A 15,584-nucleotide genomic window follows, 5' to 3' on the forward strand; every position below is an offset into this window, starting at 1 on the left:
GGTGTGGAGGTGCAAAGAGATGTTTTCCTGTCCCTGTTAACAGCCCCAGCTCACTGCCAGCCACTCACTCGGGAGGGACAGTGGCTGAGTCGTGCCTGCCCCTCAGTGATAACGACTGCTGGGAAAATCTGGAGAAAACAGGGCTTTTCTGGGAAAATCAGGTGAAAACAGGGCTTTTCTGTCTCTAGCTGAATGATGTCCCAAAAAACCTCCTCAGTCTAACCCCAAACTATGCTTAGACACCGAGCAGCAGGACTTACTGTATTCCATTTTGTGATTTGTAGTTAAGGTTCTTTCCCCCCACCCCTCCATAAATTCACTATTTTATGTTCAGCAGGCTTCAGAGAGAGAGCTGGAGTTTTAAGTTTACATTACTTGAATTCTTTCAGAGTGAACAATCTGGGTTTAGGATGCTGATTATGTTGTTGGTGGATTTTAAAGGAGGCTTAAAATCCACATGGAATCTTGCTCTACACAGCATTTGGCCAAACTCAAACCCTGTTGTTGAGACCTGACAACATCCAAGGAAAACTGAAACCTCCTCCTCTCTTCCATCCTGGAAGTTCCTAACAGGGAGAAGCAAACAAGCAATAGTACAGCAGGTCAGCAATATATGTCAAGTGTGTGAAGCCTTCTGACCTGAATGCCAAAAAGAAAAAGAGACTTCTCAACAAAGTGTTCAGCCAATCTAAACAGTAATTTCATTGCAAATATTTTTGGAAAAACAGGGCTTGAATTATGCTGCAAAAAAGGAGCAAGTCTGATTTTTTTTATTTGCCCTGCTCACTGCTCCTTTTGGGTTTGATTTTCATAAAAACCCTGCCAAGCTAGAATGTTGAGCATTTCCACTGAACTGATGGATTTTAAATGGAAATAAACTTTGTGAGGAGCAAATGTTAAATTTTAAATTGTAAGCACTGCCCCTGGATGTCACCAGAAGAGCAGCACAGTGAGAGACAACAAAGCTAAACATGATTAGCAGTGAACCCTTGTGAACAACTACTTACAAATAACAGCTCTCCCAAAGACTGCTCGAGGAAATCACCCAACCCAATTCAAACAATAACCAAATTAAATTATTTGATAGGGTAATTCAAACAATACATCAAATTTAAGCAAATCAAGGCAGGATTGAAAACAACTTGCTAACACGTAGAAGAATATATGAGGAATTAATTCTTCATACAAGTTTTTTCATCAGGAAGAATAACTGACCCTCACCCCCTAAATTTTCTGGGCTATATGAAAAGAATTTCAGCTATGATTTTTCTGAAATATCCTGAATTCTCTTGGTGTTCTTCTCCCCTTCCTTGCAAGACAATTAATTCCTCTTCTCCTAAATATGTGCTTGCAGTATAGAAAAACAAACAACAGCAATACCTGACAATAACTTTCATGCCACCAAAAGCAAACACAGAAGCAGGTTGGGATTTTTTGGTGCAGATTCCATGTCAGTTTTGCAATCAATCAGAGGCCTGGCAGAAATCCACAATTTCTAAAAGTCATATGTTGGAATTAGAAACAATTTTCAATTTTCTTTCTAATGAGGGCTGTGCATGAACTCAGCTATTCCTGTTCCATAGGCTCATGAAGACTAAATGATTTCAGTCCCCCCTACATCATGGATGTGAACACACACAGCAAGTTTGGGAAAGGTGCCACAACGTTTGAGCTGCCTGAATCCTGTGTCACAACTCTTACACCTCAAGATCACACCATACTGTGACAGCTTTGGCACACATAAATGCTTCAAATATATTAAATTACACACTATATTTTAAATATGCTTTTTCAAATGGTAAGAGTAAGATTCAGATACATAAAATGGTAATATACATTGTAAATATATATAATATACATAAATATATAAATTCAGAATCAGAAATTTAAGAATTTAAAAAATCAGAAGTATAAATCAGTGAAAAAAGTGAAATGGATAAAAAAAAATTCATGAGTCCATTTCAGATTTGTAGTGTACACAAAGTACTTCCAGTTGCATGACTCGAGTTACATTTTTTTCCCCCACACGAATGAAACAGCTAAAGAGCCATTTCAGCCTCACCAACTTGCTTGCAGGTGAGTGAAGTGATTCTGACTCCCCAACCCAAGAGGAGAAAAGTTTCCATCTGCTTTGTATCTGTATGAAATGTTCACAAATGTGAAGTAATACACAGTGGACTGAAAAAAAAATAAGCTCAAGAGGAAAAATAATGGAATTGATCAAAACTGGAAGAACGATGAACTCACTTCCACCCTAAAGATATCCAAACAATCCAAGGACTCTGTTAGAAAAATGAACATCGTGTTCAGAAAACAGGAAAGAACAGCAAGACATAAATCAAATAAAAATATCATGAGATTGTGCTTTAGAAAACCACGTGGCTCGTACTGAGTTCTGTTCCCACTGCCCCTTACAGAGCTGGTTAACTCCAGGCAGCCTAGGGGACACAAAAACCCCACATGTCCAGAACCAGTGCAGGTCTTATTAGCAAGAGCTCAGGGCGGCCACCTGATTAAAAAGTGAATTTTGACAGGTAAGAAAGAAATCAGCCCTACTCTGTACTTCACAAGGAATAGAAATGGACTTTTCACATGAATCTGAGATAAAACACAACACCAGGAAAGGTATTATGAAACGTTTGCTGTGCTGAGGCTACAAAAACCTTTTGTCGGTGTAAGGTTCAAAGGCACGTAGAATGATCTGCAAAGCAATGATCAATGAGGATAAAAACATCCCCTCGGGTATCAAGATATTCTTAGATACCATGGAGCGGCCTGAAGGGATAGAAAACTTTAAAGGAAAGAGAATTGAAGGCTCTAACTCCTCTTCTGTGAGGTATTAGTGTGAAACGTGCCTGGGCTGTGGCCTGGAATCAGATGTTCAGCCAAGCACATCCTTCAGGGGAGGTCAGCTAACAGCAACCAGCACCCAGAGCACAGGGATATCCTATGCACCTCCAGAAATATGTTTTTTAAGTAGGATACGACAGTGCTGCGACTATTTGAAACGAACATCAGCCCTAAAATCTGTAAGAAGAGACAGGTTTTGCATCTGCAGCAGACGTAGTCAGGTTAAACATTTTACCCTGACTGAGCATATTCTGAACACCTACAAGCATCTGGTGGGCATCAGGCTTTAGCATTCCTCCAGTAGCACCACAGACACAGCTAAAAGAGAGCTGGGACCTCCATAACCTAGATTAATTGCTTATTATGGGTAGGAAGAGAGGCGGTGTGGGAGTGCTGCAGCCTCAACCACTGAGAGCAGGGACTTGAGCCAAAGGACTGCCTGCAGCCCTCGGGGCTGAGTCCCTGAGTGCTGTCCCCCTGCAGTGATGCCTGTCCCTCTCTGGCTGCTGGCAGCAGAGGAGCACTCAGGGATCCCATGTGCCCCTTCTCCAGGAGCTGCCCTGACTCACAGCCCTTCAGTACCAGTTCCATATTCCTGCACACAAGGCTAGGGCAAGGCCCCACCCCATTTTAAGTCTCACTCCTCGTTTTTCTGTCTCATTTTTCTCCGTCAGTCTGTCAGAAAGCGGTGCTGAACCTCCCTGCTCAGTCCCACAGCACCAGGGGCTGTGACCTGCCCCCAGTGCCTCTGTGCAGGACACCACGGGGGCGTGGGGCTGGCTGCAGACCTCCAGCCGTGTCTAAGGGTGGAGATCAGTGTGCTTTGGTAATGGTTCCATGGCACAGGACGGCCCAGCACGCCCCCCTTGCGTTTATACGGGGTTGTGCTGAAGGACAGCCTGGGCTGGCCCTGACAGTGAGAGATGGAGAGATCACAGATCGCACATTCCCTGAAGGAATTGGGCTCGCCCACACTGGGACCTCACAGTGCCTGCCTGACACCAGGGAGGGACGAGCTGCAGAAAGGGAGAGAGACTGCACTGCCTAGGGACGAGCAGGGATGTGACAGTGGAAGGGTAATTGGGAGGGAAGGAAGGAATAAAACCACCTTTGACGCTGCCCTCCTCAGAAATGTGCTCCATATCAAAGTGAAAGCAGCAGCAGGAGGAGCATTTCACTGAGAGCTCACCTAAAGCAGCTGTGAGAAGCTCCCCACCATGCAGGCAGCCTCCCTTCCTTGCCTCCCCACGAGCAGAGAGCCTGGCACTGTGTTAGGGATGTGCAGCCTGTGCCACCCTCTGTGCCACTAAAGCACAGAATGGAAGAGGAGCAAAGAGAGCACGAGAGAGGCAGAAAGGAACAACATGCCCCTGTGGAGCTCCTGCACAGAACCCAGCAGGTGGAAACGGTGCTCAGACTGAATTTGGTCTCCATTAGAGGGTATCAGCTTCTACTGGCTGTGAACAGGTGACTGGAAATCATGGTTCCACGTTGTTTTCACCTCTGCTGCAGTTCAAATCTCTAACTGGAAGGACCACAGACAGGGAGCATTTTGCTTCGGTTTGGAATGAAAAACATGCAGCCCTGGTTTCTGCCATCAATTCTCCAAACCCAAACAAGATAGTTATGATTTCCAACTCCCCTAGTCATCAGATGGCTGCAGCATATCCCTAGAAAATAACTCTGCACCAATCGTTTGCCACATAGTGGTGCAAGGTATTTAGAAGAAATGTACTTGGCTGAGGAAATGACGTTTAAACAGTTTGGTATTCTTCCCAAAAATGTGTTGTGTCCCTTTTTTGTTTGGTTGGTTGTTTTTTTCTGTCACCTCCTACAAATAATTGCTTCTGTAAGCACGTCGGTTTCAAATGTGTTAAAGACTCACCGAGCAAAATTATTGAAACATGATTTTGTGCGGGCCATCCTCTCTCAATATATAAATTTAAAAGCAGAGCCCATTAGTATGACTGCCTTTCTCCTCCCACCTCTTCCTTCTTTTCCCCCCTCTGGCCTGGCAGCAGGAGGTAATTAGAGTGGTCAGTCTCTAGCCGAGGATGCAGCACAAAGCCAGGGCCAGGAGGGAGGAGGCAGGGTGCATGGCAGTGGCACAGCAGGACCAATGCAGCTCTTTCCACTGCCTTTGCTCCGTTTCCCTCAGCCTTCCCCTTCAACTGCTGTGGTGGGAAGTGTGCTGCATCACAAGGAGAGCTCTGACAGGAAGGTCTGCTGTGCTCCCTTTTGAAACTTGCCTCGCGTCAGGCTCTGGTCTCCTGCCCAGTGGAATGCAGAACAGCCTCCAGGGGTGAAGCAGCAGAGTGCTCCTCTCGAGTGCTTTTCTCCCTGACTCTGCCTGCTTTGCTGACAGAGGATTTGGCACTACCATTCATGCTCGAAATAATTTTACATCTTTTACACTCCTTCAGTAAGAGTGCATTGTACAAACCGATTCTCTTTAACCCTACTTAACTAAAGCTCTTCTTTCACACCTTCATTATGCCCTTAGGTGTCAACACACTCTTCAGCTGCTCTCTCTCAATGAGATAATTCTTATCTCATCATGGTGATGATGTTCCAAAATGTGTTGAAAACCCAGGATTAAAAATGAATGTTTTCAATGCAATTAGGAACATTGCACAGGTTGATAATTAATTCCTAGTTAACACATTGACGTAAGAGGGAGTGTAAGTGCATTTTTAGGTCTGCGAGCACTACTGAAAGAAAAAAAAGAGATTATTCATATGATTAAAGTTAACTTGACTTGTCAGAGAAGAGCATAAATGTACTTGGACCCAATTCAGAAAGATACTTAGGAACATGGCTGGCTGTAACCTACGAAACACTAAGCACTTAAAACACCACCAAAGGGCAGAAGGAAAAGAAAAATCATATGATGGCCAAATCTGCCAGCTGTGTTTTTCTCACAAAACTCTGCTCAGTCTTACAGCGGGTTTCATACCCTTAGCATAAAAAATATTTCACAAGTTGGATAAATAATAGCAAATAACTACTAAAAACAACACGGCAATAATAAAAATAATAGTATTAAACCCTTCTCTCTACAAACAGCTACAGCTGAAAGGGGAAGGGGCAGTAAATGAGAGCAAAGAAATTCTAGCTGTATACAGGAGATGAAGGAATCAAAAAGCAGTATAAGCTCTACTGTGTCACCTTGCCGCCGCGTTGGTGATTATTTTCAGACTGCTGGGATTCCGGATCAGCTTATCCAGGATGCTGACAATCTGCTCAAACTTGGGTCTGTTGTTCCTGTCTTTCTGCCAGCAGTCCAGCATCAGCTGATACAAGGCAGCTGGGCAGTCCATGGGAGGCGGCAGGCGGTACCCTTCATCCACAGCCTTGATCACCTGCACAAGGAGAAAAGTTGGTGCGAACTTAGAGGCACTTCACAGCAACTCGGTTTTTATCAGCTGTGCCAACGTGAACGTGGACAATCCGTGTTTAAACAAAGGTGTTTATTCGCTAATTGTCTCGCCGTGCAATGCCTCTGGTTTATCTGCAAAGTAAACCAGGCAGCAGATTAGGCATGCGGAAAGGGGAGTTAAGATACAGTGTGTGACTTTGAAGAAGGTGAGTGTGTGGAAAGGATCTCAGAAGCTCACACCCGATTGAACTAAATCCGTAAACAAAAGCCACAGTTAGCAAGCGCTTGCTAAAGTATGCCAAACTTCAAAAGGTCTTGAATATCTCTCCTGTGATTACCCTTAGCAACACATGCTTTCCACATCCTCCAGTGGACACTGAACTCCAAAAAAACTACAGAAAAAACAGCCTTTCCACATCCTCCAGTGGACACTGAACTCCAAAAAAACTACAGAAAAAACAGCCTTTCCACATCCTCCAGTGGACACTGAACTCAAAACCCCAGGAGAAAAAAACAACCTACCCTGCCGAATATCAACCTGCCCCCTCATGCAGCCATCCTGAACCAACAGACAAAAGGTCTTGTGGATGATGTCACACAGCCACAAAATGTTTTAAAACTTACCTCATGGATAACTATACACTTTTTTCTAGGCAATGCAAGCCAAATGCCTTATTATTTGCCTGGACTGATAAAATAGATCTAGATTTTCTATAATTTTTCCAGACTGACAAACACAAAACTAAGAATACTTTAGAATTTATGCTGTCCAGAAGCTTTTAAATCCAGTCTTTTCACTAGAATCTGACACCTCTTGATCAAGCCTAAAGTATCTATTGCCCCATAAAAAAAAACCAATGTATTCAACGCAGAAAATGATAAAGCCATATTCTGTTCATCTTTCCTTTACATCTGGATCAATTAATTGAAAAGCAGAACAAACTATTCTGAATTAGCACAAGGACAAGAGAACAGTTAATGGTGTAAGCAGCCATGAAGGAGAGGCACATAAATAGGTTAATCCTTCCGTTTCTGATTTTAATGGGATATTACTAAAGGCGTTCCATTAATACATCAGTCTGCAGGATACATTAATCTCCACAAAAACATTCATTACCAACTAAAAGAAATGCATCATTTTCTGCAGTGAATTGGGTTGCAGAGGTACCCATTTAAAGGAAGTTTTCTTCTCTTTCTCTTTGTTTAACATGAAGTATTACAGAAAAATTTTTGACTAAAACGAAGTTATTGACTTATTTATTTTAATTTAAAACCAGTAACAGTATATATCAGCTCCTTGGAAAATCTATTTTTGTGAGTGTCTGCGCTCCAGAAAATTTGGTCTGTAAGAAACTCCTGAGGAATAAACCTAAAATTAATAAAAACGGCAGAAAAAGAACCCAAAATAGATAGAATAAAAATCTTTTTTGGGGAAATGTTATGCTTCTTTAAAAAATACTGGGAGAGTTCCATTAATCATTTGGATTGCAGGCTTGGACAGATTACTAATGTTACAAAGAAACCTGTATTGGAAGTCTAATCAGATCATTCTCCTTCTCTATTTTATCCATTGATTACTTCCAGAAGCATTTTGGTTTCATTAAACTCTTAGCAGACATACATTGCTTCTCTTTTTCACAAGTGCCAAGAGCAATTTATTCTGTGCATTTGACATTTACAGAAAACTTCTACAGAGCATTATACAAGTGGAACCAAAGGGGATCAACAGAAATTTAGGAGGGTTTTCTAACAACGAGCTCAGGGATGTAAAAGGCAGTGACCTCACTGCAGTGGAATTATTTGCATCATCTTACAAAAAACCACCAATGGGATAAAATTCTCTACTCTGCTCCTTCAGAGGTCCAAAACACTCTGCTATAACGATTTTTAAGTTCTAATGAACTTTTACTTGACCAGGGAGATCCGGCAATTTTCATCTCCACAACTTAGTCATCAAAAACTCAAAGCCATGTGGTCCTGGCCTCCTTTCACAGCTTATCCTTATCTGAGAACATAACTCAGCAATTTACTCACATCCTGGTTGGACATCTCCCAGTAGGGCCTCTCCCCATAAGACATCACCTCCCAGAGGACAATCCCATAGCTCCAGGCGTCACTGGCTGAGGTGAACTTCCGATAGGCAATGGCTTCTGGGGACGTCCATCGGATGGGAATCTTGCCCCCCTGGGAGCAAAACAAAACCAAAGAGTCCATTTGACTGTCCTGCAACAAAGGTGATTTGGTGTGGTTGATTATTTTGCCTCTGAGATTCTCAGTTATCAGTTGTTCTCAGTGATACTGGTGTAAAAAACCCCTCAGTGTAAGTTGGAAAACACTGCTGCCATTTGTCATAAGAGCAAAAGGGAGAGTAAAACACATTTCAGTGCAAAATCTACTGACACCCAGTAGATTTACCATACAATTATCTAGCTACAATATAGATATGTAGTACAGTACAGCATATACACTTTATGGACACACACACACACATATATTTATATATATATATATATGTTTGTGTGTGTGTGTGTAGCATGATTTCACAGATAAGAGTAAATGGTAAATCAAGCCCGGTTGATTTTCAGTTATGAAATGTTTGGAAACTGCCATGACAGTTATACAGCATTAAAGGTGAAAAACCCAGTCCAAAGTCCTTGCTTGTAACCCAGGTCCTTTTGCAGGGCACAGGAGGGCTGGATTTGGCTGATTTTAGAGCACTGAAGCGAGTTCCCTGTTGGTGTGGAACCTGCATGGCTTCACCAGGTTTTCTAGGACATTCAAGGAAAATAAAGGGCCATGATGTTGCTTCATTTCACTAAAGCCAAGCCTCCAGCTGACACAGAAAGTCAGATTGAGATGGGGTCATCTGTGCAGAGCGAAGAGTGCAAAAATGTCAGCTGGGAGAGTGGCCTTGGACATTTTTACAGTCATAAGAGAAGCAAGCCATCATTAAATGCTAAACTTGGAGAGAACTGAAGCTACCAGTGCAATGAACATGGTAGGTAGGGGAACATCTCTCTCTGGTCATGGCCATCACTTGGTGCTGTAGGTCAAGTTGATAAAATGCACACAAGGAACCTCAGGCTGAGTTTCTAAAATGTGAGAGTTAGAGGAAAGAGACAATTCCTGGTGATGCCAGCTTTGGCAGAGTTTTTTGAGTGTCACACATGAGAAAATAAAGTTCTAAAATATAGAAGTGCAAAACTTGTCCCTGAAGGCAATTCTGGAGTGAATGTGTTTTAGTACAGGAAACTGTGAGAGTTTGAAGTTATTTCCAGTTATGCAGAAGATGTACAGGATATATTCTGAAGATTTCACACCAGACCAGCTCTGTGCAGTGCTTCTGACACCCCCATCATACTCCATTCACACACCTCTCCTCACAACCACCTCTGTGGGGAAAGAGTGCTCTTACTTCCACTGAGTAACCAGCAAGAAAAAAAGATTTAAATATTTTACTGCTTTGCCTACACTCCCATAAACTGTACCTGCACTGAGGGTAGCTATAAAATCACCAGCTTTAGACTCACTAGCTTGGTTAACAATAGAAATGCAAACATCAGTGTTAATTAGAAAGCTAAATACAGTCTAACTACACTGAAGCATCTTCATTTTCATGGCTAATATTGCATGATTTAAATTAAGTAAAAACAACACAGGCAGTCCAGACTCAGACTACAATTCAGGCCTCCAAAATGTCACTAGATAAGTCTTAGAGACTTGGCAAAGGTCAGGGAGGGGATCATCTTGGCATATGCTTTCCATGGATCCCATTCTGCTTAGCAGAGATACCTATCAAAAGACAAACTTGCCTTAAAATCAGGTAAACACCGAATTTCCACATCACTTACAGACCAGCAAATAGGACACAGAAAATAAACTGGTGTGTTTGAACCCCCTGTTTTATCACTGAAGCCAGATGAAGAGCCTGATCTCTCTCCCTCTCTTGGAAATTCAATATATTAGATGATGTTCTTTAATCACAGAAAGTACTTTGTATTTTCCATGCACTATAACTTTATTCACAATTCCCAGTGCTGCTCCAGAACAGTACCAAGAACATAAAAATGACTTTGTTTTCCTCATACTCAATTAATAAGCTCCTTTTACAAGTTCCAGGGGCCCTCAGCAAGTCCAAGGCCCAGCCAAGAAACAAGGAAAGCTCTCCCCTGGCCTCGTGTTTTCACAACAAATCCACTTACAATTTTAGATGTGAGGCTGATAAAGAAATCAATCTCTCTGTTTTCTGTGCTAGAAGTGAGCCCTGGTTTTCAATAAAGAATGTCAACCCTGGGGGAAAGCCATATTCTAATTTTACATCAACAAAGACCCCACCACCACAAAGAGAATCAGACATTTTGAGACTGCTTTGTTGCAGAAAGATTAGAAACTCAATGAAAAAAATTTCTGGCTTTGCTTTACTGAAAAAGGAAGGTGCATCAGCCCCAGATTCTTATTACAAGTGTGAGTCAGTGGCTTTCAAATTTTCTTTGCTAAGTCTCAGCTGTAATCCTATGCAAACCTGCAAGTACACACAGCATAAACAAGACAAAAATATTAATTAAAATGTAGTTAAAAAAAGAAATCAACTGCCACTGATCAGAGTCTAAAAGCATAATTTTGCTCTTCTGCTCCCCAATTTGTCATAAAAATGTCATAATTATTTTTAAAAAGGAATTTTGCTGACTCTTTTTTTTGGAATAGTTTAAGAACACGAACAGCAATGTATTTACCGATTATTTTCTGAAGATAAATACAGTTTTTACATATTTTTGTCATGGTCTCCCTTTAAGGGCATGCTCATAAAGCCAAGCTCCCTGAACTTGAGCAGAAAGACAGCTTTGGTGTTAGAAATAGTAGGAGCTGGTTATTGTAGCTCAAAATCCCAGGCAGCCCAGGTCAGAGAACCTCTCAGGGTTGGAAATCAGTGAGCCAGCAGCAACTAAAAGTTTTATCTTCTGTAGATGGAGCTGCTATTCTTGAAGTATCCATCCCTCCAACATAATTCATCTAAAGTCAATGAAGTCCTCAATTTATTTCTAGCACGTCTGGCACTCCAACACAAGGCAGCTGCTTCCAGGACTTCAGAACCCATTCCAATATTCTGATTTATAATCTGTTACAGGGTGACAGCCACAGGCACCTAAGCCACAGGCCTGGGGAGGAGAGAATCAAGAAAAATTGATTCTAACTGAATTGCTGGAAGGACTTTTCAGAAAAAGCTGAAAATACAAGCCTGACATTCATTCATTATACCAGGACTTAGGAGAGTTCAGGAGATATCTTAATGGTACAGAACAAGGCAGGTTCATGTGAGTGAGATGAGCCTGTTTTACCTTCTTGCACACCTGAAATTACCTGATGCTGCTTGTCAGTCCCTTACTAATGAATGTTTTATACTGAAATCATCTCCTGCTTGAGCAGTCAGTGATGACAGAACACTCTCCTCTGCTTTGGGGAAAGAGGATTTTTTGAGTTTTGCTTCCTTTTTACCACACCCTTCAATACATTCTGACTGTATCACTGTGATTTTGCATACATAGGGAAAATACAACTGATTTCTGTCCAGCATGGGCTGCATTTACATTAAAATGCCATGAATCCTGGTGATGTACCCATGTGCTTATATAGCCAAAGTTCATCTACTGATTACCCAAATATTGTCTTTGAGAGACGTAATTACAGTCCCTCTACAACAGTGATGGCTTAAATTCACTTCCACTTCACACTGTGTCATTAGTCCACCCACTTGTCAAACAGATATCTGAAAAATAATAAGGATAAACTGGATCCATTTGACAATGACAATTTTAATACAATCTCAGTGTTTCAATTAAAAGTGAATAGATATGGAGAATGTAGATAATTACAGCACATCCCCTCGGGCACAAAGACTCTGTGAAAAAATAAAAAAATCCAAACAGTCAGTCAGCCTGATTCACATGCTGGCTTCTGCTTCTGTAAGCAGGCAGACTCCAGGCTGCCAAAGGCCTTTTGTGGTATCAAGGCAGTGACAATAATTCAGGAGGTAAAAAAATGACCCTGTCAGGTAGGAAAGTTCCTTACAACTCCTGGTTCCGTGTATTTCACACGTGCACTTGTGATCTTTGCATTGTCCTTCAGGCTTCTGGTATAATAGCATGAACATCACAGATTATGCATTGATATATAAAGGAATACATAAATTATTGATGTATTAAAGGATACATGTTCATAGCCTTTATGCAAAGCTTCAGACATTGCTTCTGAGAGCAGCACAACATAAAATTTCACCCAGGCAGTGGTGAGTATTGAAAGCCTGGCTGGGTTTCTGGGAGGTAGATCAATCCTGACTTGCAATTATGAATTTGCAGTGGAATCATTCTCAGGCTTTGACATTTACAGGTGGAAAATAGGGGTAGATAAGGAGCCTAAATAGATAAAGCATCTATCTTGGCAGCTAACTCTATAAATTTCCCTAGTACCACTGGTACTAAATGAACAACTGGGAGTAGAAAGAGATGGTGGACAGGAGAACATCAATGTAACACACACTCAGTAATGTTTGAAATTTGAGCTTTCATTTAGATTTTTGGGGTTTTTTATTGTGGTTTTTTTTTAATATCCTGTCATTCTTTAGTTTTAAAGACATGAAATAGTTCGGGAGAATGCCATTATTAGGCATGAAATAGTTTGAGATGATGTCATTATTTTAAAAAAGTGGCACTATTTTTGTCTTGGCTTTGTCCTATAATTTAGTGGTTGCAAAATGTGCTAAGACTAGGAGATGGTCCTGTGATTTGTAAAATATCCAAGCAGCAGGAACACGAATTGTTCATCTCTCTGCAAGTGGAGTGAAGCTCTGTTTCACATCTGTAGTCCCCATTTTTTTCAGCTGGGGATCAAACATCCCACCTGGAAACACTCCCTTGACATCTACATAAGACTCACTTCAAAGGAAATGTGAGCAAAAAAGGTGAATATCAATAACCTTGCTCTTCTCTCACAGCCAACATGTGGCACAGGTATATTCACAGCAACAACTCTTGAAAAAGAATTAGATTTGTCCTAAGTTGTATTTGAAGGTTTTAATTATCTGGGCATCTTGCTGCAGCAGTTTGCATACACACCATAAATGCCAGATGGAGTTTACTGAACACAGATGATTACACTTTACAAAATAGTTTCTTTCCATCGGATTTCACTACCTAATTGCAAATAGACAGGTAGACTCAGAAAGTAGGTGGCAGGAGGAGAGGAGGAGGAAATTCCCACAGGACACTGGCTGAAAACACTGACACCCTGTGCACCCTGATATGTCCAGGCCACCCACAGACACGTCACTGATGTGACAGCTTCACCCAATGCTTCATTTGCAGCTGGATTTTAACAAGACAGCAAAAAGCTACAGCAACACACTCCTGGCTGGACCACAGGCCATTCTCTATTGAGGAACTCTTGCATTCCAGGAACATTTATTTATTAATAACACCACTGAGAATTAAAACTGCTTTCTCCTACTAATGTCGCTTTCTATTAACCATGACAGATCTCTGCAGTTTTCCAAAGTGGCATATATTGCATATTTCTAACTCCATGACAAAGTTTATCAGAGGGCAAAGAAAACATTAAAAGGTCAAGTAAAGAACAGAGTCTTTGTACCTGGTAAGTTATGAGGGTATGATTGATAAATACATATTTATTAATGTATGTGTATATAATGTGTAAGAAAACTGCCATTTCTTTACTCATTTCTCACTTGTTATTTTATTTCGATCATGAAGAAGGCAGCATGCAAACTACTGAAATGATTGATTGTTCCTGTCAGTGTTCAGGAATGAAGGAAACCTTAGAAAACCCACATTAAGGTTATGGTGATACATTGAAATCTGGTTTGTACAGTGAAGATGAAGTGATTACTGTGAGCAATGCAAATTACACTTGACTAAGATACTGAAAGTTAATGTCACTTTTTGTAAAGTTAACAAAATCCACTTTAAATAGTATTAAAATGAGCAACCAGATATCCAAGTGTAATAGACATATATACATAAAGCTAAAGGCTTCCACAAAAAAATGGAAGTGTTATTCAGGGTGATAATCAAATGTGCATTTTTTTGTTTTACTCAGGTTTTCACTCAGTTAGAGGTGCAAGAGCAGGTAACAATGATACACCCTTGAAGAAGAGAGATATCAGTATGCTCCAGTCAGACATACGTCCTATCATGCTAGAAAACACACAAAAATTTAATGGGTGAGATTTTTTTTTTTACTGTGTGGGAGCTAAATCAGCAGTGTAACAAAAACTTCTCAGAGCACGCATGAGTTCTTAAGTTATTGTGTGCCAAAAGAACTCAGGCCTTAATTGTGATATTCACTGTTTTACAGATCCAGAAGAGAGAAATGGAGCCAAGAGTTTCGCATAGTCTAAGGAAAGTGATCTACCAACACAAACCATACTTTTTGTATGAACATCTTCTATTTTCTCCACAAATCATTGTGATGAGCTTCTGGTTTATTGAGTTTCTCTGGCCATACAAGACTGACTGCCCTCTGATTTCACAGCCTCAGATTTCACATTCCCATCAGATTTCAGTCATTGTCACAACCAACAAGATTTTTAAAAGGGCAGAGGAGCACAGGAACTCACCCTTGTGGTGTAGGCAGCTTCTGGGTCATCCTCCAGCACACGAGAGAGACCAAAATCAGAGACTTTGCACACCAGGTTGCTGTTGATGAGGATGTTACGAGCAGCCAGATCCCGATGGACGTAACCCATATCCGACAGGTACTTCATGCCAGATGCGATCCCTCGAAGCATGCCCACCAGCTGGATCACTGTGAACTGGGCATCATGCTTCTGGAAAACATCGGAAATGTCATCTCAGCCATGGCTCATGTTCCTCCTTGCACAGATTTTTTTTCACAAATACCCTGGAAACTCCTCAAATGAGGAGCTCGTGAGTCAGGCGTTGTGATTTAAATGCCACATGTGGAACCACGCTGATCTCCCAGTCAGCTCAGGGAAGGGGACAGATTTGCAATTCAGATAAAAATTCATGTTTCCTCTGCTTGCTGTCATCAGAATTTTAATTTCCTAGATGGGACACGTGTGAAAGCAGCACACAAATGTAAGTTGTGAGTGCTCCTGAGACTGGAGTGTCAGAACATTAGAGAAACAGATGTCCAACTTTCCTGAAAGGCCACAGGATTTTTTAGTGAAAATCCAAGCCTTCCCTGATGGCCTAATGAAAGTTTTCTATTACACAAGAATTTGATTTAGCAAAGGCAAATGCTGATCTGAGTCAGGGGCTTTCAAATTCTGTTACTATTAAACTCATTCCTTAAAATTTTCCTCAACTTCAGGAACACAAAA

At 41.3% G+C, this 15,584-nt stretch overlaps 1 protein-coding gene across 3 annotated transcripts in view; it reads right to left on the reverse strand.

The window, feature by feature from the left end:
* Positions 1–15,584, reverse strand: part of EPHA3 (EPH receptor A3) — a 176,744-nt gene that overhangs the window by 10,118 nt on the left and 151,042 nt on the right. For 2 of the 3 annotated variants that reach the window (XM_063419284.1, XM_063419283.1), the window contains exons 13-15: positions 14,859–15,068; positions 8,264–8,413; positions 6,019–6,212 (exon numbers count right to left, since the gene is read on the reverse strand). In XM_063419284.1, coding sequence (XP_063275354.1) covers positions 6,019–6,212; positions 8,264–8,413; positions 14,859–15,068 — 554 coding nt within the window. The remainder of the gene's footprint in view (positions 1–6,018; positions 6,213–8,263; positions 8,414–14,858; positions 15,069–15,584) is intronic. The other variant, XM_063419285.1, reaches the window with a different exon arrangement.

This window comes from Prinia subflava, chromosome 25, assembly GCF_021018805.1.
Source record: "Prinia subflava isolate CZ2003 ecotype Zambia chromosome 25, Cam_Psub_1.2, whole genome shotgun sequence".
Taxonomy (NCBI): Eukaryota; Metazoa; Chordata; class Aves; order Passeriformes; family Cisticolidae; genus Prinia; species Prinia subflava.